This window comes from Microtus oregoni, unplaced genomic scaffold (genome assembly GCF_018167655.1).
Source record: "Microtus oregoni isolate MIOR12 unplaced genomic scaffold, Mior012 000011F_ref0000422, whole genome shotgun sequence".
NCBI lineage: Eukaryota > Metazoa > Chordata > Mammalia > Rodentia > Cricetidae > Microtus > Microtus oregoni.
This window is the reverse complement of record NW_024543070.1, coordinates 37,654,697-37,678,773: the sequence shown is the minus strand read 5'-3', so window position 1 is coordinate 37,678,773 and position 24,077 is coordinate 37,654,697. Positions and strand designations below refer to the sequence as shown.

General features: G+C 47.1%; 1 protein-coding gene across 3 annotated transcripts in view; it reads right to left on the bottom strand.

Annotated features, from left to right (window-relative positions):
- LOC121453271 (BTB/POZ domain-containing protein KCTD1) overlaps nt 1-24,077 on the bottom strand; it is a 199,279-nt gene that overhangs the window by 86,287 nt on the left and 88,915 nt on the right. The window contains exon 1 of one of the 3 annotated variants that reach the window (XM_041659879.1): nt 17,026-17,785. The exons of 1 other annotated variant lie outside the window; for it this stretch is intronic. Coding sequence is in view for 1 of the 2 variants with exons in the window: in XM_041659876.1 (XP_041515810.1) it covers nt 14,889-16,685 (1,797 nt within the window). In the remaining variant the exon portion in view is untranslated. Of the gene's footprint in view, nt 1-14,888; nt 16,974-17,025; nt 17,786-24,077 lie in introns of those variants that run through there. One more of the 3 variants, XM_041659876.1, reaches the window with a different exon arrangement.

The window sequence follows — 24,077 nt, the reverse complement described above, 5'->3', positions numbered from 1 at the left end:
GACCTTGTATCAATCATCCCACTGCTCTCACCTGAGGTGTGGGCCATCCCCTCCCCTAGCACCTTGACTTCTAATGCCTTACAATTAGACCTTCATAGTCATAGGATCGACCCATGGAACCCAAGCAGTAAGTCCTGTGCTCATGTCATTCACTGAATAGCCACCCGGGAGCACAAGAGCCCGCTGCTGGGGATTCCAGTAAGCCAAAGAGAAGTTGTAAAAATGTCCTTTGAAAGACAAAGCTTTTCAGATGTATCGACTTCGGGATTGGTTCATTTTGGGGTGTGCTGTCTCTATTTTCAGGATTTAAAAGTGGAACTGCTTTATTTAATAATGGGAAAGAAATCCACTGAGGCTGCTGAGCCGACATCAAGAGGCTTCTGGGGAACTGTGCAGAAGGAAAAAGAATGAATATGACTGTTGCTGCTGCATCTCATATAGAAAAGGGATGGCCAGAGTGCCTGGCGTGTACTTCATTCCATGGAAGGCATTAAACATGCACAAATGTGTAGGAAGAAACAGCACGGCAGGAGTCTGTGGCGTTCACGGGGGTGCTTCGAATACATGGGGAGGCTGCTACCTTTCCACAGTCTGCTTCAACGGATGAGAAGTGCCTTACCCAATAGGCACCCAGGTTAGTCATTTACACGACTTGAATTTGTCCTGTCCCTTGGCCATTCTACCTGAATCAATGAGGAATCGCAGGCTGCAGGGGGCGGCCCCCTCGCCTTCCTCACCTTGTCTTTTTACTCTGTCTTTCCCTTGTTTTTCTTTGGGCTCCTGGGTCATCAAAGTGGCCTTTATTCCTTGTGCACTGTTGTCACCAACGAAAGGTCTACATGTCTGTGGTTGTCACTTCCCAGAGATGTTCTTGCAGCAGAAACAAGTCAGGTGACTCCCAGAGGGCTGAGTCCTTTCAGCAGCGAGTTCCTGCTGGGCAAGTGCTGCCTGCCAAGAGCCAGCAAGAGCTGGCTTGGTGGGGAGGGCCTGCCATCCCATGCCAGGAGCCAAATCCTTGCCCGCAAAGCGCTGTGGTGTTATTAAACATTTTCTATTTGTCGGGCACTTTATGGTCATTTTTACTGGTTCTTTTACCAGTCACAACTCTGCATCAGAACTATGTGGGTTTTTTTTTCTTTTAATTAAATGCCTTGAGTGAAGTGGAAGAGAGGAAACGTTTTGGGGAGTGAGCCCTCAGTTTGCCCAACAGAGAACTGGCCTGGTCACCATGAGTGTCTGCGAGCACCCCAACATGAGCACCCCACCAGTGCAGAAAAGGTGGGGTTGGGTGTGTGCATGTTCATCTTTGTATAAAAACAAAAACCCCCAATCAATCTAAGACGATAGCTTCCGGTCACTGGCAGCTGAAGTGGGACTGGGACCACTTCACTCGAATTCATGACGCTTATTTTATACAGTCTCCAAACCAGAGCCATGCCGAGCACAGGCTGATGCCCATCCTTTCCTGCCTGCACACTCCTTCCTTCTTTCCCTCCCTCCCTCCTTTCCCTCCCTCCCTCCCTCCCGCCATTTTTTTTTTGTCACTGGAGAATGAAATCATTTCTGAAACATGCTAGGCATGCATCCTACCACTGAGCTATAGGCAGCCTTTACTTTCCTGTTTCAACTTTTAATTTTGAGACAGCACCCAACTCCTTTGCACAGGCTAGCCTTGAGCTTTGTGACCCTCCTGCCTCAGGATCACAGGCCTGCCCCAGGCCTAGCTCCGTCCACTTTACCATGTTTACAATGTTAGTTATCAAGCTTCTCAGAAGTGCCACCGGATAAGAGGCCTAGATCTCAACCAGGAACTACAACTTTCCCCTTATTTTCTGGGAGGTAGGTGAAGCTGAGAAGTTGAACTCTTGGAAAACTGGGTCTTTCCACCTGTTGAATGGGACCGGTCTGGGGTCGTGAGGGAAGTGGATCCCCCTCAGTGGGCATTTCCTCTCTTACAGAATATCGCAGGCTCATCACATTGTCAGGACTTACTACTCCCCAGAACACACATGACTAATTCCTCCAAAGAGGATTTCATTTTTATTTCAGTCACACAAATACACACCAAGCAACATGGTTCAGACTTAGGGTGACTGTGATCCTGGGAACGTGCCAGTTTGCTGGGGCCTTTCAGCTCGAGTGTGCATACTGGTTAAGCATCCTGTATCAAATATCCAAATTGTTCTGAGTGCTGACCTGCCACCAGAGTGGGAAATTCCTCATCTTAAAGTGCTGGATCGCAGCGCAAAGAAATGCATGAAGATAGTACTATAGAATTGGCTCCAGGCTGTATGCATAAGGAAAATACGGAACGAACGTAAATTTCACATATATGTTTGAGTCCTACCCCAAGATATCCTATTATGTATATAAACATACTCTAAAAATCCCAAAATGAAAATCTGAAACTGGAAATACTTCATGTCCTAAACTTAATGGATAAAGGACACCCAGCCTGTGCTAAACTGAAGTGTTATTGCAAAGAAAAGCCTTGATATTTTCTTACAAATTATTTTTTCCTGAGTTTCCACATACTGTATAAACTTACAGCTTAACTTCTCAGTTCTGTCTGGCCACCTTCAGTCATGTTTCTTGGAGACAAACCAACAGTTTGCTCTGACTGTGATCAGTCATGAAATGAGGTGACCTTCCCTTCCAAACAGCCTACTGGGCACATAAAAGTGCTAACTGTGGCCCCCAGTGTCTTCTCTTAAGCCATCTAAATTCTTCTTCTCCAGGTTCCTCCAACCCTTGTGCATAGTAAGCCTGCTGCCTGGTCTTATATCCACTGATCTTACGACACACAAACTAGCGTTACCTGGAAGGAGAGAACCTTAATCGAGGAAATATCTCCACAAGATCCTGCTGTAAGGCATTTTCTTATTAGTGATTGATGGAGGTGGGCCCAGCCTACTGTGGATGGGGCCATCCCTAGCTGGTGGTTGTGGGTTCTAGAAGAATAGCAGGCTAAACAGGCCATGGGAAACAAGTCAGTAAGCAGCGTCCCTCCATGGCCTCTACGTCAGCCCCGCCTCCAGGTTCCTGCTCTGTTCCTGTCCTGACTTCCACCAGTGGTGAAGGATGATATGGAAGTGCAGGCCAAGCCCTTTCCTCCCCACCTTGCTCTTTGGTCACGATGTTCGTGCTGTCATAGCAATGGAAACTCCAATAAGATGGCGAATTTCAACAAACACATCTGTGAATCAATCACAGCACCGAGGGTGTAGTTCAGTTGGCAGGGTGCTCGTCTAGCATGTGTTAAGTCCTCAGTTCCATCTCTAGTACTAAATAAAACTGGGTGCAGAGGCCTTGACTGCAATCCTAACATTTAGGTGATGGGGTAGAGAGGGTCAGAAGTTCAGGGCCAGCCTTCACAACGAGCAAATTCCAGGCTAGCTTGGATTACTAGGGACCCTCTCTTGAAACAATCCTTCAAACCTCTCAGAGCTTTGCTGCGTACGAGTCTCCATCACTTATGTCTCTCCTCTCTGTTCAGCTCTCACTTCAAAGAATGTCACCAAAACCAGTGGGAGCTGCCAGAATGGGATCCGAGACTCTCCTCACCTCACGTTTCCCTTCCTAAAATGCCCAGTGAGACAGCTCAGGGGTAAAGGCCTCGCTGCTAAGCCTGAGGGCTGAGTTTAACCACCAGAACCCACATGGTAGAAGAGAACCGACTCCTCCTCTGACCTCTACATATGTGTGATAACGTGCACATTGGCACACGTGTATACATATACATAAACAAATGCAAAAAAACATTAAAACAATAGAGACCTAAGAAAAATTCGTGAAACTTAGTTATTACCAGTCTGAAAAAGTCTCCGAGAAAGAAGTCACCAGTTCTGGGGATGGCTTGCTATTACTTTTCAACACGTGACAGACACTGGGGTGTGGGAGGGGAAAATGGCACGACCATAATCAGTTCCTAAAGTTCCTGCTACTTTTATTTTGGTCTGTTTCCACAGCAACGTGTTTTTGAATTGCTATCTCAAGCCACTGAAAAATAAATATTCTGTCCCCCGTTCTCTCTCCCTTCTCCTCTCCCCCTCCTTCCTTCTATCCCTCTGCCCTCCCATCTCTCTCCTAGAAGGAAAAAAAATACAATAAGATTTTTGTTCAAGATGAAAGAAAATGCCTAAAATATCTAAAACCTATTAAGATAAGTCTTATCTGAAAGGATGCTAAAAACTAGAAGCTATAATATTCTAGATGAGCTATCTTACTAATGAAACCTAAAATCTAAAAGCCCATGAACTTTTCCTACAAGGACTATACTGGCCAGGTTTCATGGACTTTTGAAGGGCAAACTGAAAGCAATAAATCCCTGCACTGTCACATCAATCAGCTCTATTTTATAAGCACACTTGGTCACACTAAACGAAGGCACAAGAGGTCACGCATTGGTTGGCGGTGTTCCATTAAGAGTCCAGTCACCCTGGCGCTGGAGTCTATTCGCACACTGCCGGGACACCGCAACATCAAATGCGCTTCTTCTCATCTATAGTGTAGCCAGTGCAGAAGGTGGCGTCAATTCTAACTTCCAGTTAGAAAACTGTAGTCCATTTACGCATTTGAGTAATGCCAACAGTAGAAGATGAGGTCTAGATCAGTAGAAACTCTACTCTGAAGTAAGAAATTAGTCGACCTTTAAAAGTGATCGCTATAACAATTTTCACATCTTAAGAACACCAGTGTGGGGCTGCTGAGAGGGCTCAGTGGATAAAGGCGCTGTAGCCAAGCCCAAAAACTAGAGCTCAGGCCTCAGAACACACAGGGAAAGAGCAGACTCCTGCAAGCTTCCTTCTGACCTACACACACACGCACGCACGCACGCACGCACGCATGCACTCACACATACTTAATACATATTCACACACAGAGAGATAAAAGTTAAAAAAAATTAAAGGCATCCAGTATGATGAACCTCTAACCCCCCAATCGTATAAAAAGATTTTGTCTAAGCCTATCCATCTGTGGTCCCCGACTCCCTTTAGCCTTGAAAATCCCCACGTTCCTACAAAGAGAAACAGGAGAGGTCTGCAGAGCAAGCCCAGGATGGGAGAGTGAACTCCTCGTAGGCACCTAGTCAAATTTTAGAGGGAATCAAGCCAGCTAAAGATGGCTTCTGTGATATAAATGGGGAGAGGTCAGAGAGCACCACAAGCTACAACAAAATTTCACCATCTATCAGGAGGCCCATGGTCTCCCGTGATCCCTGTCCAGTTCATAGAGAAGAAAGTGCGAGGTCGCTATTCAGCCCCGGAACAGCAAAGACTGGCATGGGGCTTGACTCAAAAATCGCATTTTCCCCACAAGCAATACTTGGTGCTTACAAAATGATAGTAACTATTTCTAGAATGTCTTGAGAAGCAATCTTCAATCTTCTCTTTTCTTTCTTTTCTTCTTTCCTTTGCTGTTTTGTTTTGTTTTGTTTTTGAGAAAGGATCAAGCCCAAACTGGCCTTGAACTCACTATGTAGCTGAGGGTAACTTTGAACCCTGATCTTCTTGCCTCCATCTCTTGAGTGCTGGGTTTGTAAAGCATGTGCCATCACACCCGGTTTATTCTGTGCTAGGAACTGAACCCAGGGCTTTATATGTGCTAAGCAAGCCTTCTACCAATGGAGCCACATCCCTAACCTAACTGAGAACTTTTCCAATGATAATTAATTTAATCCCAATGGACATCCCATTTGCTAAGGAGGAGATGGCACCCAGGGAGTGGAAGGCAGAGCTTCCAGCAGGTCTAGGGTCTAGCTGTGGGGACTGGTCCTAACTGTTCTGTCATTTGGTCTCTGAAGGGTTTGTTCCAGTCCCCAGATCCAGCAAAGCCCACGTGTGTCTGCCAATCATAGGAAAAGATATTTGCATTCCCTACATTTGTATATACTTATATTTTAGTGTTGTGTAAAAACGGGTTGTCAAGGGAAACCCCCAAGCCTGAGATGTGATTTGATATACCATCGTCTTTTCTTTTGTAAGTTGATAAGAAATTTGGCACCAATATACCGCGTATTTAAATCTCTGAGTTCAAATCCCAGCTAGGTTACCTGATGGTCATCAAGTCAGTCAACACTTACTAGCCTTGTCCCGCAGTAAACTATAAAGCAGGGCTATAGCTCCGTGAGCCCGGGCAAGCGACCAGCTCAGTACCCAGCAAAACCCCCAGTGAACAGAAACCATTTAGGGCTCCTGTCGAGATAAAGGTGCGGACCAGGTCAGTACGGTGACTTTCCACACTGTATGGTTTGGGTAGGGAATGCCTGCCTCCCTCCTAAACTCATCAGCTGGAGGCTTCAGATGCTTAGCATGGTTTTCGGAGGTGCTGGGACTTCAGGAGGTAGTGCTGTGCTGGTAAGTCCGTGGGGATATGGCCTTGGGGCTATGATCGTACCCTACCCCTTCACTGACTGCTCAGTGAGAGGCTGGGAGCTCTTAAACCAGGACACCATCATGAATTGAGCCCTGTTTGTCCCTGCAGCCTATAGCCCAATGAAACAAGAACCCAGCACTTCTATTTTCCTTTCTGCCGTGATCTGGCTGGCTAGTCTACTCTGTGACCCATGACATTGGGAAGGTGGAAAACACTCACATGCCTGCAAGTCACACAGTGTTAGAAACGGGAGCAAGCAAGGGAATCAGAATTAACCATGCTCAGGAAGCATGCTCAAAGTAATTACTTCCCAGACCACAACACAATGAAGGATTGTTCTTTTAAAGTACCACATGTAAGCTGGGTGTGGTGATGCACACCTGTAACCCGAATGCAGCACTCAGTAAGCTGAGGCAGGAGGATAGCCACAAATTCGAGTCTACTCTGGGTCACATAGCAGACAGTTCCAGGCTAGCTTGGGATTACACATAGTGAAACCCTATCATAAACACACACACACAATCAAATTTATCTGTGTGCATGTGCATAAAGATTATGAAAATTTTTATAAAAGAATAAGGTAGACAAATCTATAGAGACTACAAGATTTTAAATATTTATTATATTTAATGCTAAGTCTTTAAACATATTATACATGTTTTAATGTAGCCTCCTAGCTTTGCCGAAAGGCTCCAAATGGAGCTGAGCTGTCAACAGTGGCTCCCTCTCCATGTGTCCGGAAAGAACCACCTAGGGAAACACTGAACTAGCTACATTAACTTTGACTACAGGCATGAAGTAAAACAGAAGATTGACAATTACAAGTTTCCCAAACTGTCCTGACATCTTAATGTGGTAACTGAACACCTCGTAAAGGAAGTGACATCCTGGGTCAGCCGCTCTTCTCTCTGGGGACCTGCCCCCATATGCCATCTTAAATCTGTCAGCCCCTTCCTGTGGCACATTCTTGCCCCCCTCCTCTCAGACCCAATCACAACAAGCCTTTCAGAGGTCACTGCCAGGCAGCGGAAAGCTGCAGTTCCAGGTGTGAATGAGGCCTGGTGCTCCCAGACAAGGTTTGTCCTCATGGGGGAGGGGTCTACCAGCATGGGGCTGCTCAGTATTTCAGGGGAGATGGGCTGGGAACTGAGGTGGAGGCTGGAAGGGCTGGGGAGTCAGAATAAAACAGTTCTTCTAGCCAGTCTTCCTTTGCCCCCTTCAAGGTCACAGAAAGTCTCTCAGGTATTGGGGTGTCTCTAAGGGGTTCACCATGAGAGACTGACACCATCCTCACTGTCCTGTGCCTCAGAGGATTCAAACAACCACTCCAATCACACAGCTCAGAATGTAGAGGGTCTCTAGAACAAGAGTATTCCCCTGGGACTGACAATGTGGAAAGCCCTGTGCTAACAGGGGAGCACCTAGAAGCAGTTCAAGGATTGCTCAACGCTGCCATCTGCTATTTCTACTTTTATAATTACAAAAAAAAAAAGCCATTATTTAAGACTCGAACAAAATTTAAGCTATGATGTAAGGGGAAAAAAATGCCACTAAGTTCACTCTTAAATACAGATAGCTCTCCCTCTGGCCGGAAAGGTATGGAAAGGTAGCCTGACAAAAAAATGTGGGTCAGAGGGACTGGGAGAACTATGGAAAGTGTTTAAAGCTGCCTCGCCCGATAAGGTCTGGCCTTCTGAAGCCCACTATATCAAGCTTTCCCACCCAGTTACAGTCATGGACACGAGCAGAGCCCACCATCATGGCCTTTGCTGTACGAAGGAATCTTCCAGGACATTGCTGCTCATTCCTCACAGACCACACCATTCAGTCTGTCCTCTCTGGAGGGTGGGAAAGAGCAGGCCAAGAGGAAGCTACCTAAGCAAGAAAGTCCAAGAGACATTTCCAGAAGCCAGGCTTGAAGAGTCTACCCATTTCTAGTGTATTTGCGACCACATGGTCTGGACCTCATTCCCCTTTGTAACACACAGTAGGACACTGAACTGAATTCAGCATCATAAAACATAAAAGTGTTACATAAAACGGCACTTCAGCTGTAGGAATGGCTCTGTGAAGTGTTTGTCATGAGCATAATGGTCAGACCCTTCAGAAAAGCCAGGCCCAGGACAGGTACAGCATCAGCAGTGGATTAGAGGAGAAAGCCGCAAGAAAACACTACGTGTGACTGGTCGGCCAGCTAGACAAACCCATGAGCTCCAGGTTCCATGAGAGACCTGAGTTCAAAAATTAAGGTAGAGAGCAAGCAAGGAAGACGAAGTCAACCTCTGGCCTAACACACACAAACACACACACACACACACACACATTCACAGAACACACATGCACACACACAACACACACACATACACAAACACACACACATTCACAGAACACACATGCACAAACAACACACACACCACACACACACACAAACACACATATCACATACACACATACACAAACATACACACACACAATGGGCCACTTCAAAGACCTAAAACTACATTTTATTTTTTCACTTTAGTTTATTAAGATCAATCATATTCCTTCTGAAACAATGAATTCAATCACACCATTCCTTATGTATTATTCTCCAAAGAAGCTTTCACCCAGTTCTTCACCAATCAGTTCAATGCAGCGAACTTTAAGCAGAGAGAGAGATCACACCGCTTATAGGAACCAAAGCCTGGTCACACGCTTGCTCTAGGAGCTGTAGTACAGGCGGTTAACGAGGAATTCCAAAAACAGTCAGCTTTGGAAATGGCAGGTACAACACCAAAAGATAACCTGAACCCAAGGACTTCGGAGCTAAAGTGGGCTTCCTTGGCTGCAAACGCCGCCTCCAGTAACCTCCCAAGTGACCTCCAGTTCAACTGGCAGTTCCAAAAGGAGTTTCTCAAACTAGAGGAGGGGGCTTGGCTCGAATGCATGAAGCTGTAGGTTCAGTCCCCAGCGTCACATCAGCTGGGTGACATGGTATATACCTGTGATCCCACTTCTGGAGGATCAAGCTTACTCTTGGCCTCAGAATGAGTGCAGGGCCCGTGTGGGCTCCATGAGACTTGTCTCAGAAAACCAAAAGGGATGCGAGCTTCCTCTCTGTTCAAAATCTACTTAATAACAACAAGTGGGTGTCTTTAGGGGTATTTTATTTCAAATCAAAGTGATAAAAACATTAAATTTTACATTAGGAGTACCCAGCCTATGGCCCGGGACAGCTGTGAATGCAATCCAGCAAAATCTTACTTAAAATGTTAGGAGATTTAGGGGTTGGGAGGGTTAACCATGAGTTTTGTGGATGACAACGAGGCTCAGAGAAGTTCAAAGACGACACGCAAGCTCCTGTTTCTCAGCACATCCTTCTTTTCCTAGTTCATATATCTGCTCTAATGCAGCGAACTGCTGTGTCCCTGGTATAGATCTCTATACGCTTCAAATAATAAAGTTCTGGTGGCGCGCCCCTGTAATTTTAGCTGCTCAAATGCCTGAGACAGGAAACTGGAGACTAGCCTGAGTAACACAGTGAGATGCTACATCATCCACAGCAATGAAAGCAAAATAATACTAATAACATCCCTAGTACTTGATAGAAATATTAGTATGTAAGCTTACACAAAGGAGGATATAAAACTAGATTACTTTCTTCCAAACAACAGTTGAGAGTACCAGCCAGGTACGATGCTGCTACCTGTATCCTTAGTGCTTACGAGACAGAAAGAGGAGGTGTAGGAGTGAAGCCTAGCCTGAGCTACATGAGGCCTTACACCCTCCATCACCTTCTAACATTTTTCCTTTTGATCTGGTTTTAATACGAAATGAGACTGAAATCTCGCCAAGGAGACTGCCTGCCAAGTAGAAAACTGATCAGTTTATAAACTCCTAGCATAAAGCTGAAATAGTCAACACTCAGAAACTACTTACTGAATGACAAAACAGCTCTGTACTTCTGCACAGCACAGGTAGTTCCTCTGCCAGTTTGAAATTTCCCTAAAAGAGCAAGCATCCTACTGTTGAAAAAGGAAGGTAGCCACAAACCATAATTAAAAAAAAAAAAAAAACACCAGGAAACACAATTTTAACGAGGCAATTAAGCCTAGTGCTGCCAAGTGGTCAGTGCGAGAAGCCTTGTTTCCATCACTGTCCTTCCTGCCTGCACAAACTCTCACCTGCCTAGTCTTCCAGCCCATAATACAACCTGGGAGTCAGTTTCAGTCCATCAAATGCACACTTCTGTCCATCAAACACAAGCGCGGCACACGGCAGCACAGAATGAGAGCCAATTCCAGGAGCCAGGTGTTGTAGGGCACACCTGGAATTCTAGCACTTAGGAGCAAAGGCTCCACCACTGGCAATTCTAGGCCAGTTTGGGTTACACGGCACAGCCTTCTCTCAACAGCACTGCACCCCCAAACGCAACAGTGATGTTAGCCTCTGGCTTCTTCCAGAGGTGAATTGGAGGGCTATGTGTGTGTCAGCTAGGTGGCTGCTCCTCTGTCTAGCTTGTGTGCTGTAAGGACCAACTCAAGAACACGACGAGGCAGGTCACACAGAAAGAGGGTACTCACCCCACCTGAACCTTTATGCTACTGGACTTCTACTTACCGCATTTCTTTAAAAGTATTTCCAGAATTAATCTGGACTAGAGCCAAGCAAGTGTAACCAGACACCTTGGTCACAAGTTGGAAGTACTCTGGATGTTGGGGGGAGAGGGACACACATATACACATTAGAAAGGAGACAGAGAGACAGACAGACACACAGAGACAAACAGAGAGAGACAGAGGCAGGGTGAGATACAAAGAGAGTGAGAGAGATACAGAGAGAGAAAGACAGAGAGAAAGTGAGAGAGAGAGACAGAGACAGAGGCAGAGTGAGAGATACAGAGAGAAAGTAAGAGAGACAGAGAGAGAAAGACACAGAGAGAGAGAGAGAGAGAGAGAGAGAGGGAGGGACAGAGAGAGAGAGAGTGAGACACATACACAGAGAGAGAGAGAGACAGAGAGAGAGAGAGAGATATGAGGGGCTCTGTGCATGCAAAGTATAATCTTAGCACTCCAGAGGCAGAGGCAGGCAGACCTCTGTGAGTTCAATGGCAGCCTGATCTCCAGAGCTAGTTCCAGGACAGCTAGGGCTGTTACACAGAGAAACCCTGTCTCAAAAACCCAAAAACGAAAGAATAACAGCAAAGTAAGAGCTCTAACGTTGAGCTACATCTTCAGCCCGAAGTATGTTTTAAAGTGAACTAACTTTCCCATTTTTATTTAGCACTAGACACACAAACCATCTACCAAAACATCAACAAAAAACTATGGCAAGTAGAACATAAGATTATTAATACTTCTTCTTTTGAGTGATGAAGTATAAAACTCCAGGTACAGCTCAGTGTTAGGGCCTGATGATCACACTGGCGAGTCCTGATTCGATCATAGCACAACTAAAAACGAATTGTGAATCTCTACCATCTACTTAAATAGGGAAATGCTGCAAAGATAATAGTTATAAAGATTTAGGATATAATATTAAACCTACTTTTCCAATTAATATTTTTAAAATTTTATTTTTGAGATAAGATTGCACTCTAAAGCCCAGACTAGCCTCACATACATATGAGACCCCCCTGCCTCAACCTTCCAGTGATGGGATTACAGTGTGTGACACTCGACGGTGTTACATTTTTAAATGGAGATCTCCAACATATGCAAAGCCCTGGATTCAGTTCCCAGACACTGAAATAAATAATGAAGTGGAACGAAGAGAGCAATTACTACCAAAAACATGATCATTACGACACCGTGCAGAGGGAGCGGACATAAAGTGGTTTGACTGCTAACACCACTGAGGAGAGCCAGAGCCGTGTCAGAGTTACCATCACCCTACCAAAGCAGACAACTCCAGAGAAACTCACAGACTCCATCCTCCTACGCATCTTGGGTGTATTCATTTTTCTACCTTCCCCATAGATGAAGACATTTGTTAGCACCCTTGCAAGGAGATTGGTCATCCTTTACCCATAGTTCTCCTTCCCGCGGTCACTTATGGTCTAAAGATATTAAATGGGAAATTCCAGAAATAAAGAAGCTTTAGATAAGTTTTAAGATAAGCATTAGTTAAGTTTTCTTTAGGATATTGTGCTGGTTCTACTTTCATCAAAAGGTACTACTGCCCATCTCTTATTGTGCCTGATGTTTAAATCAAACTTTATGACAGGTGTGTGTGTCGGGAAAACCATGGTTCAGTGCCGTGTGGGGTGGTAGTAAGAAGAACGCAGTTGGAATTCAAAGTCTGAGCATCTCCAAGAGTTGAGGTGACCGAGAAGAATGGATCCTTCCATGTTGCCACTGACCACTAACCTTGACCATCATTAATCTGCAAAGATAGGGATTTAATATATGCCAAAGGTAAAGTTTAGTGAATCTTTCTACATAAAGCAAATGTGTTTCGTGATGAGAATGCCCAGGGCCCTTCGAGTGAGTTCTGCAGAAGCCAGTTGTTAAACCTGCTGGTTTCTTAAAAGCAGAAACGCTTTCCACTGTATTCTAACTGGAAAGTTGACGACTAAACACATGCAAACAGGGCTGGGGGTGGAGCTCAATACAGCACCTGCCTATTATGCACAGGGGCCTGGGCTTGATCTTTAGGAACCCCCCAAAAAGCGCAAATAGAACCCCTTTTCTGTAGTTGTAACTAAAAGAGCCTAGCAGCTAAGACCTTGCTGGACAGCCATGGTTGGTAATCATATAAGTAAAATATACCCATATCCATTTAACTTGGGAGTTGCCTGACCGTGACTTGAGAATAAAAGAAGTCTCAGTAAAAAGTTTTCTAGGCTGGTTTGGCTCCCTAGGGTAAATGAAATGCAGTGATGGGGTGGAAGGGTGTGCTCAAAACAAAAGCCGGGAAAGAAGAAGAAAAACAAACAAACCAAAAACCGTTATGGACCCTTCAGTCACACAGCCACATGACACCAAATCCAGAACTGACCATTTCATTACCGTCCAGCATACATACACATTTAATATACATTCTCGGGGTTAACACTCCCAATCAGGTGTGATTTTTAACCCAGGGCACTTGAGGGGTATTTATTAGAAGAATGTGAACATTTTTGTTTTGCTTTCAAAGAAAAAGTAAAGTCCAATTCGACTCTCCATCCTTAAATTTCTTTTAAAGGACTCCTGATAGAATGAACTGCACAGAGAGAGAGGGCACAGGACACACTGCGGCAGGCTCTGTGGGTTTAGAAGCCAGGGATGTTTATACTGCCACTTGCAGCCCTCCTGGCCGCCTTGAGGCATGCCTAAGCCTCTGAAAGGGTCAGCTTGTCCAGAACTGGAATTTCCACTTTGGAGAAAGAGCACAGAGGTAGTGATGGGCCTCGCTATTTCTCCTATTTCTGCTGATAGCATGTGTGGATGGGTGGGGGTGGGGTGTCAAGAAAGTAAAAACTTCCTGTGACTCCTGCCAACAAATGGGGCCACAAGAGAGCTCCCATCCATGTCTGCCTTCTGGAGAAGCATCCAAGACAGGAACATAACCCTAACAGTCGGGTGAGCAGGCTTCTCCAGGCACAGCAGCAGGGGAAAGACACTAGCGGGCAGGTCATCTCTGTGCACACTACTGTCACCGATTAAGGAATTTTGCTGTGGGTTTCTTTCAGGTTCAACAACAATACCTAAAGCCCAGACAGGCGAACTGATTTGTCCAAGCTTTATCCTAGTCCTGCTGTCCACTTACTCTGAGCGGATTCCCGCCCCTCTTCCTTGTTTGGGCCCCAGATAGCGAGCCTCTACAGGCTAGGGATGAATAAACCTGTTTCAGTGCCCACAGCCAGCTTGGCACGTCACAGCTGCACGTCTGTGTATCATGTCCCTAGCTCAGCCATCACTTTCCCATCTGAGTACTGTTAACAACACTAATGAGAACGGCACCCCAAAGGTCACGGTACACGCGGCTGCATGTAAAAAGAATAAACAGGCACTCCACTGTCTGCCGCTGCATCTCCGCCCCTTTTCTTTAACAACAACAAAAGCTATCTACGGGAAGTGGAATTGGCAGGTTTTTCTTTTAATAATTTAGAAGCGTATTTTTCTACCTTTAGAAGTTATGGCGAGTATGTAATGGAGCATTTTAAAAGTAACTTTATTCTAATTTACTTAAGATAACTACCTCTATTCTGCACTCTGGCAATCCTTCCCTTATAAAACTCAGGCATCATGGAGAGGCACTTCAAGAATGAGCTTAAACCTTTTGTTCTGAGAACTCTGAGGTTTCTAGCGTTAATTTGTTACTTCGCTGAAGAGACTTGGAAGCTAAGGCCCCCTGGCATCTTTTAAGGTTAGGGGCTAGAGTTTGCCCCCAAACACTAAGAGTTACATTTCTAGGGAATGTATCAAACCCAGTGCAGTATAACAGCTACTTAAAAAAGAATCCCCCACCCCCTCAACTGACGGGAGCACAAAAGTTAGTCCTAAAGTGTAACAGACAAATATTTCATGCATAGACTTTGGTTTGGTTACCTGGGTGGGGGAAACAATAGCAGGTGAAACTATGGTGGGAGAATTGGTGCTTCGGTGCCCATTGACTTCTGGAAGAAGAGGCAGGGGGTCGTGTTTCACGGAAACCACCACCACCGCATCCACAGGTTCCGAGGAAGGACGGATACAAAGTCTTTTGGGGGAAGAAGGGCCGCAGATTTCCCCGGACCCAAACACTGACTCGTACAGTGCGCGCTTGGGCACAGCCTCGGATTTCACGTCGGGCCCGACCTGGCTGTCTTTGGGGAGGATATAAGTGTTCCCCAGAGAGGGCGGCTGGGGGCGGTGGTGGTGGGAAGGATGGGTGGGGGGATGGTGGGAGTGGTGACGAGCTGACCCGTTCAGAGATTCGGTATAGCAGCCCTGCGGGGTCGGGGAGCCTAGCTTGGTCCCGATGCCCGCGATGCTGTTGAGCGTGGCGATGGACACCGCGCCGATGCAGTGATTAGTGTAGGTCTTGGACAGCTTGGCTGCCTTGGAGAGCATCTGCATCCTGGTGCCCAGCAAGTTCTTGCCTATGGCTTTGTTCTCGTACCAGGTTACATCGCCCTCACTGCAGTGGTCCCGTGGCCGCTGGAAGAATGCCTTACAGAGGGGATTGCGCTTCGACAGGTACTTGACAAAGCTGGCATAGGGACAGAACTCGGTGCCGGTCTCGTACATGCGCGGCAAGTTCTCTTCGTCGCTGCTTTCCGCTCGCTTCTTACTCCAGGACGAGGAGCGCGACTTGTGGTAAGGCCCGAGCGACTTGAAGTACACGAACTTGCGACCGTCCTCGTCCATGGCCAGCCCGAAGGAGTCCTCCTCCAGCTCGCGCTGGTTTTCGCGGCCGCGCGTGCAGAAGTACATGCAGGTCTCGAACCAGACCTTGTTGAGCAGCCCAAAGGGCGTGTTGGTGCTGAAGACGCTGGAGGTGTAGAGCTTGCGCAGGTCAGCGCGCGTGATGGCTTGCTTCTGCACCACCGGCCCCGCGCCCTGCTCCTCGAGCTTGCGGATGACTGCGGCTAGAGTCAGGTTGGCGCTGCGCAGCTCGGGGTCCTTGGTGAGGTCGAGCGTGCGACAGTACGGGGGCTCATTGAGGTAGCGGTTGAGAGAGCTGCGGATGCTGATGAGCGAAGACTTGCTGTAGAGCTGGCCGCTCTTAGAACGGGCCTCGGCGTAAAAGGAGCGCAGCACGCGACACAGCGCCCCCTTGTCCATGGTCTCGAAGTCCGGGCTCTGAGCCTTTTCGCTCAGGTACTCCCGGAAGATGCGCACGGCGTAGCGGGTAGCCAACCGGGTGTTCTCGCTCAGCCGGGCCCGCTCGGGGCGCTGCAGCACGTCGGGGTCCAGCTCCGCGCTGTCCCCCGGCGGCCCCGCGCGGGCCCGGGGAGCCAGCAGACGCGGCGGCGCCTCGGGCTCCAGCGCGGCGCTCTGGTCCATATGGATCATATGGACCGGCTCGGGCTCCAGCTCCTCCCCGGCCGAGTCCTCCGGCTCCAGGGGCTCTTCCCAGTCCATCCCCATCTCCTCCTCTTCCTCCTCCTCGTCCTCCTCCAGCCCCCCACCTCCGTCCTCCTCCTCGTCCCCCGTTATCTGCACCTCCTGGATCTCGTCCTCCTCCTCCTCCTCCTCTTCCTCCTCCTCGCCCGCGCTGCAGTAGTGCGGGCGGCCGCGGCGGCGGCCGCGGCCCCCAGCCCCGCGCTCGCCCTCGCCCCGCTCCCCATTGTTCTCTGCCGCTGAGGCGGCGCTGCCGCCCGCGCTGGTGTTACAGTCCCCGCTGCCAGGCATTCTCGCCATATTGCCGTCTCCCTGCCAGTCCTCGGGCAGGGCGCATGCGCTATATTGGACCGCAGCGCTGAGAGCTTTTGTGTTTAATGACCTTCAGCTACCGGGAGGCAAAGCCGGGCTCTTAAAGGAGCCGCGCTCCAATTGTCATTCCTGAGCGCTACTCGGGAGGGGCGAGGAGATGCCAGGGAGACGAAGTGGGGGGTAACTATGGCCAAGAGAGGGTAAAAGAGGGAGGCCACCCGGACCTTCTTACTCCCCCAGCCCGATCTCCACTTCTAGGAAAACTTTGGGGGAGAAAATAGGAAAGGGAGGGAGAGCTGTCGGTGGGGGCGAAACACTCCCAACTTACCCTCTAGCAGAGCCGGCGCGCGGGCCCCGGCGGGCGCGAGGGAGGGCCGACGGCAGGGCGGGGCGGTGTCGCTTCTCTAGGTAATGCCGGAGGAGCAGTGCCCCCTCCACCGCCCCCTCATTGCCCCCCGGAGTCGGGGGATCCCGGCAGCTGCGGCAGTGTGCTGGCCGCGGGTGCTGCAGCGAGAAGCCGGTGTCCGGACCGCCCGGAGCAGGCAGGTTAATGAGCTGGGTGGAGGAGGCTCCGCGAGGCCCTGCACCCTCTCAGTGCCCGCGGCCAGGGCGCAGCGGGCGAGGCTTGGGAGCGGGATGGGGCTGGCGGCAGCGGCGGCTCCCCCACCTACTTGCTGGCGGCGAGGCGCAGGGGCCTGGGGCCAGCAGCGCGGCTCCCAGCTCCCATCCCGACTCTTGCTAAGGAGCGGAACACGCCCCACGTCAGCCTCCTCTGTTTAGACTTTTCCAACTGCCACTTTTAAGCTGTCATTAAAGACCTGGGGCGCTCCCCAAAGGTCTGGGGCAAGTCCGCGCCGGTTTAGCCAGCCCCGGGAAAGTGCAAGAAGGAAAGACTGGGAGGTGTTGGTGGGAGGGGAGACGTGGGAAGAGGAGCTTTCCGGGACCTCAGGGACCCACTCGCCACCCATTCGGGCCACTATCCTTCCTGCCCCAGAGCAAAATGACACAACACACCGGGGCAAGGGGTGCCAGGTTGGCACTGAAGCTGCGCGGATCCCTAAAGGACAAGCGGGAGAGCGAGCTGTTGGAAAAAGTGAACTTGGGCTTTGGGTCGACCCCACTCTCCCACAATTCTGGCAAATCCGATCTTGAGCGCGCTCTCACTTTTAAGTTCGCCAACTGCCCTGCATTCGCCCTCGGGGCTGCGCTGCCTCCGGCGCGTGGGGGCGGGCACCTCGGAAACTGGAAAGACAGCCAAAGAGCTCGCCGGGTCCCTCTTTCCCATAGGAAATACAATCCCACTTCCAGCCAAACTCCTGCCTCCGGTGCACCTAGGCTCTGGGCTCCTCTTCTCGGTCCCCACCTTCCGTTCTCTCCTGGTGGTGGTGGGGAATAGCACCCTACTGCCACCCTTTAACTGTTCTTTGGTGGCAAGAGCCAGGGTAGTCTCCAGAGATGAGCTTCCTCCTAACTTTCTCCAACTCCGTGGGAAGCCCAAGTGTCCCCAGGCTCTCTCCTGAGATGTCTGAGACTCAAGACCATAAAGAACCAAGGGAGCCAGATTCCAGTAGAGAACCCATGTGCCAGGCCGGACCTCCCGGAGGCAGCCTCACTGGGTCCTTGCGTGCGTCATTGGAATTTGCATCTAAGTCTCAATTCAGCTATGGGGAATCTGTCTCAACTATTCTCTCTTTCCCTGTTGCCTATCTTTTTTATTTCAGGGCGTTTATCATTTTGTGCCTCAATAGAAACCATCCATCAAATTGTAATTTACAAAGAATATTAAGTAAGAAGAAAGAAAGGTTAAGTCCGGGCCGCGTGGGCATCTAAGGAAGGAGGTGACAGCAGCTTTTCTGCAGCCATCTTTAGTTGCCCTGCAAGAGCCTCCTTAGCCATGGACACCGCAGAGTGTTGGGGAAGTAATGCCAGGTGTGAAACAAGTTGTAACAAGTCCCTGTCTCTCAGGTTTCCTTCAGCTCCTTGGGGAAATACACACACACACACACACACACACACACACACACACACACGCCCACGCGCCCTCTCATCACAGGCAGCCTACATCTGTCCAAGGAGTTGAGGATCTTTGGATCTTTGGGATGGACTTCTGGGGAATCCTTCCCCAGGTGGTAGTAGAGATGTGGTCGAATTTGTCACCGCGTTCTGTTCTCTGTCTTAGCCACTGGAAATATGTAGCGAGATGTATTAGCTTCCTAGAACTTTAAGCAGTGGGCAGCTAAGTTCATTGACCCTGAGCTCAGCTTATGAGCGGCACTTGATAGTCGCACCCCGCCACTTCCGGAGAGCGGGCCTTTGGTCCCAGCATGCGGCCAGGTTTTGGATTCTCTGAGACTTGCTGCAGTGCTGAAAACTCAGTGGGGCAAATCACCTAACTACCTCGAATTCTTAAAAGCACCACGAGATGAGGGTGCACTCAAGCTCCGACCTCTGCCTGAGGATGCAGCTCCAAACTGGGGCCCACGGGGGGGCGGGGAGTAGTTCTTCAGGTCTTCCTCCCCCCCCCCACTTTTGCAGCAGACCGGCGAGCCTACAGCCACTCCCCAACCAGCACCCACGCAGACACCGGCTCCACTCTCCTCTGGGGGAGCTGCTTCCAATTGCTAGCAGTTTGCCGGAGGCAGTATGCTGGATTGGACGCTCCGGGAAACAAAGCAACCAAAAACAGCTTCCAGTTGACGTCAACGTATTTCCAGAAAAGAAAATAGTTTTGTGTTTCCAGGACAAAATACCCCCCAGGGCAAGTCCCTACTGGCAAAAGCCAGGCGATGGAGGTGGGGAATGGCAGGGCTGAAGAGGAGGAAATACCACCCAGGCACGAATAACTTTTTAACGGACTAGGAGAAACAGCAGTTTCAGGAACTGCCTCCACCTTATGCGAATGAAGAGCAGGACCCGAACTTAAACTAGGGATGAAAAACGCACCTTGGAAAGTATGCTTTGGCGTGATTGTCGCAGGACTGTTCACCCACCTTCTCGCATCGCATCAGTTTCTGCCTGGCTACCAAAATTTAATACCTATAAGAATACTTCATCAAATACTGAAAAGATCTCGTCAGGTTGGTAACCAACATAGTTACCAGGCAGAAAGGCCAAACAAAACAAACAAGGAGAAATATGTGATCTTTCCCTACTGCTTCCATCAAAGGAAACAAAGATAAGGGAGGAGAGTTGCTTAGTTTTTAAAACCCAATAACATGAAATTGCAGTTGAACTCATAAAAAGAGTTCAATTCCAGGTTTATTAAATAATCTTTTACATAATGTGGTTCCATAAACTCAATTTGAAATCAAAAAAATTAAAAAATGCTGTATGATTTTTGTAGAGGCAATATTACTTGTTTAGCCTGTCTGTTTTCTAAGCTCCACCTGACTCCACATCAGGAAGTCTATTCCGATCACCACTTCAAACTGTGCAGGCTGTGCTTTCTCTGTTACAAACAGCAATCCAATTCAAGGTGGGGCTTTGGCTACCTTCACCCAACTGCTAGACTCATAAGCCACCTGAAGGGCTGTGCAGCTTACACAAGAAGCCTTGACCACATGAGCCGTCTCTGCCAACATTACCTGAAAGTACCATGCATGTCTCTGTGTTTCCCATCTCAGAAAGTAGAGACAAGGTTATTTGGGGGCGGAAATCCTCCACGCACAGCCCCCTACATCCACACATACCTGATCTAATAAACCTTGGGTTCCCATTTTAGATTCTTATAATTTTGTTGTCAATATCAGTTAGAAGGGCCTTTTAAGAAAACCACTAGGCAATCTCTTCAAAATGACATCAACATGTTCCCACCGACTCAGATACAGCATCCAGTCTTGAGGTTCATCTGTTAGGAAATTTTCTCAGTGCCTTTGAGCTATCTTGCTTCCTCTACAAACCCAATACACCTAAAGTCTCAGTATGCTGTCCAGGGCAGGGCAAGCTCTCCAGCCATTTATTACAAACAAATGAACACATAAACAAATGGGTTACATTTAGTTAAATCTTATATTTATCAGTTTTCTAACATGAAAAATCTAAAATAGCATGAATGATATTCTACAATTCAAAAGAAGGACAAAAAAAGGATGCTTAGACAACACCAGCCCCTGGAGTTAAAGAGAACTCAATGACTGCATTGGGCTAATGTGTCCATCACCACGGTTTTCTCTGGTGCAAAAATTGTAATTTACTGCAGCAGTAGAGAAAGGGGCCACCTCCCCTGACCCAGGGGAGCCAGCTATTGTGGACTCTTTAAAGAGAGGGCAGGAATGGAGGTGTCTGTGTGTTATGAGAGGTGAGTTGGAGAGGATTTATATTGTAAACCCTCAGGATTTTGTGGGCTCTTGGGCAGAGGCCAGGAAAGGCATTTAGTTAATCACTTTAAAAAAAAAAAACAAATCAAAAGAGAAAACCATGCTCTCTTGATTCGATTACTTAAAGATTCATAAAGTGCTTTTGAGGCTAAATATGAATTCAAATCGAAGCTATTTTGACATGTCTTTTAAAAAATTTACTATTAATTCTGTTGCATGCAAGTGAAGATCATCTTGAGTAATGTTTTTGAACTCAGATGAAATTCGAACTCCTGTCATCTAACTCTAAAAGTGGAACAGAAATGACTCTGAAAGGACAAACACATGGCTTGGGACTGCAGCCCCATTTATCCACCCCCAAATGTTTTAGCAAGGTGCCTGGCATTTAGTAAACACAACTGCCCAGGCTCTCACGTGTAGGGAGAGAGCAGACACTGACTGCAGGGTGCAGTGTAACTGAACCCAGGTTGTTGGGGGGATGGACCCCACTTCACCTTCTCAGGTGCTTGTTTGTCTGTTTGTTGAGACAGGGTTTCTCTGTAGCTTTAGAGCCTGTCCAGGTCTTTTTATTTTCTTACTCTCCCTGTTCTGTGTTCTGGGACACAACCTTTGATTGTTTTTTTGAAAATTAAATATGTTAGTATGTGTCCAAGCATTTAATATGTTATCTGAAACAATAGTACACATTTAACCATTGGTCATTTTGTTTTTATTATTGTCATTTTGAGTTTTGAGACAGGGACTCATGATATAGCGCAGGTTGGCCCCAAATTCAAGATCCTCTTGCTTCATTCAACCTCCCAAATTCTGGAATGACAGACATGCTGAGCCACCCAAGGCTGAACTCTGGGCTATTAAAACTCCAAGATTTCTTTATACAGAAGAAAACCAAGGCCGAACAGTTTTTAAGGTTCTGCTGTAGGCTGTGGTGTGAAAGAGCACCAGCTTGGCAGTTAAAAGGCCTGCAGTTTGATTCCCAGCACTGCAGAAACCTTTAAAATAAAAGTTAAACCATGTGACTCAGGTCTTCCAGACCTCACAAGGGTAGGCTGACTGGTTCCAAAGCACATGACCAAAACTCCTTGACCACTTTCAGCCTCTAAGTAAACAAACAATAAACTTTCTCTCTCTCTCTCTCTCTCTCTCTCTCTCTCTCTCTCTCTCTCTCTCACACACACACACACACACACACACACACACACACTTTCTCTCTCTCACACATTCTCACACACATTTTCTCTCTCACACACTTTCTCACACACGCTTTCTCTCTCACACAAACACATACTCTACACACACACATACTCTCTGTCTCTCTGTCTCTGTCTGTCTGTCTCTCTCACACACACACACATGCATGCACACACTGCTCACTCTTAAGGAAATAATTCTTTGCCATTCAAATTTCTGTGCCTTTGACTTGGGGATTTGGAAGGCAGGAGGCTGGTAGGCCTAGGTCCTGGACTTTTGAGTATGGCATAAACAGGCAAAGACATGGCATAATCTTTGCCCGACTTCGGTTCTATTTTTCTAGTTTATTGGAAGTAAAGACACTTTTGTGCTTTAGAGGAGTTTGGAGACAAAAGGAATGCTCATGCACACAGCCAGATTAGCCCGTGAAACACTCTACTTATGTCCTGGGCTCTTCAGTGAGCATCTTGGGGGGCAAGGTAGAATAGTGCATATTTTTGTCTTTCATTCTATGCCAGAAAAACAGGTCACAGTAAACTTAACATAGTGATTGACAGGAGTAGAATGTTTAAATTCTAATTACTACCAGGTGACTATAATTCTGGACCTGTTTCCTAGGTATTTTTTAAATGAACAACGTTCAAGAGGAAGATGGTTTTTTTGTAAGCAAAGCGTGTGTTTGTGGAATCTGAAAATGTGTTGTCTCCCTTTATTATAATATCCTGATAATAAAATGTCACTTGGCCAATAAAGAATTCAAATGCAAAGATAGTCAAACCTACTATTAACAGGGAGAGTCATTTCCTTCTCTTCTAGCCATGTATCTTTGGAGTCCACAGAAGCATCCATCAGTACTGTTATTAAGTAATATATATTTTCATCACAATACTAATTAAAGTGGAAGAAGAGCTAATGATATTCATTAATGTCATGTAATAAATGTTTTAGAGTAATGGGGTTTTTTATAATCGTCTCAGTATATAAAATATTTCTGGGACTGTTTGCTATATTCAAATAGCTTATTGAAGTAGTGAGATCAAAACAAAATAAAGAACAAAATTAAAAATAATGTTTTATTTCTAATGTTGATATAAAACTTTTTTCATTTTTTTTTTGTCATTATCAGGGAAGGACAGCTTCTTAAGGAAGGTGAGCACAAGTCATGAGAATGTTCATAGTCTTTGGTCACGAAATCACTTCCAGAAAGCCATTTTCTTAAGAAATATCATGTTTTATTTCTGTTTCGTTCTCTTTGGTTCATTGTGTTTAGGCCATTCGGACAAAATGGTTCTGAAGTTTGTGTTCAACGCATATTCCACAATGGTATCTCATAATTTCCCAGAGGCCTGACTTCATTGACAAAAGTTCACAAAGCATCCCTAAATGGAGACGGAAACCTCCTGTCTCGGTAGCATTGGCAGGCACTTCTTAGTGACTGTGGATAGTGAATCTGAAGATACAGGATGTGAAATAAAAGGCTAAATATTAATGATCCATTCCAAGCTCTGAGACAGTTTAAGGTCCAGCACTGAAGCTCCAGATCTCAAAAACTGGTCAAGGTGTTTGGTGGCTCCTCACAGGATGTGAGGAGGAGTATGGTATGTACCTGCCCTGTGGCTGTGTTTCTAATGAACTAAAAAAGAAAAAAAAAATCCCTTTTAAATACCCAGAAGCACTAACCCACATTTTGAACTAATTGACTTACTTTTTCTTAGAAAAGCTTAATTTAACTGATAGGGGCACATGGGTTTTTCTGAATATTTAAAGAAGCCCTGGGATGAGTTTGTTCTATTTCTTCAACTTAATGCTGGGGATGCTTCTAGCCTGCCAGTGAAAACTGTGGTAGAGAGGAGCAGGGAACCCAGAAACACTG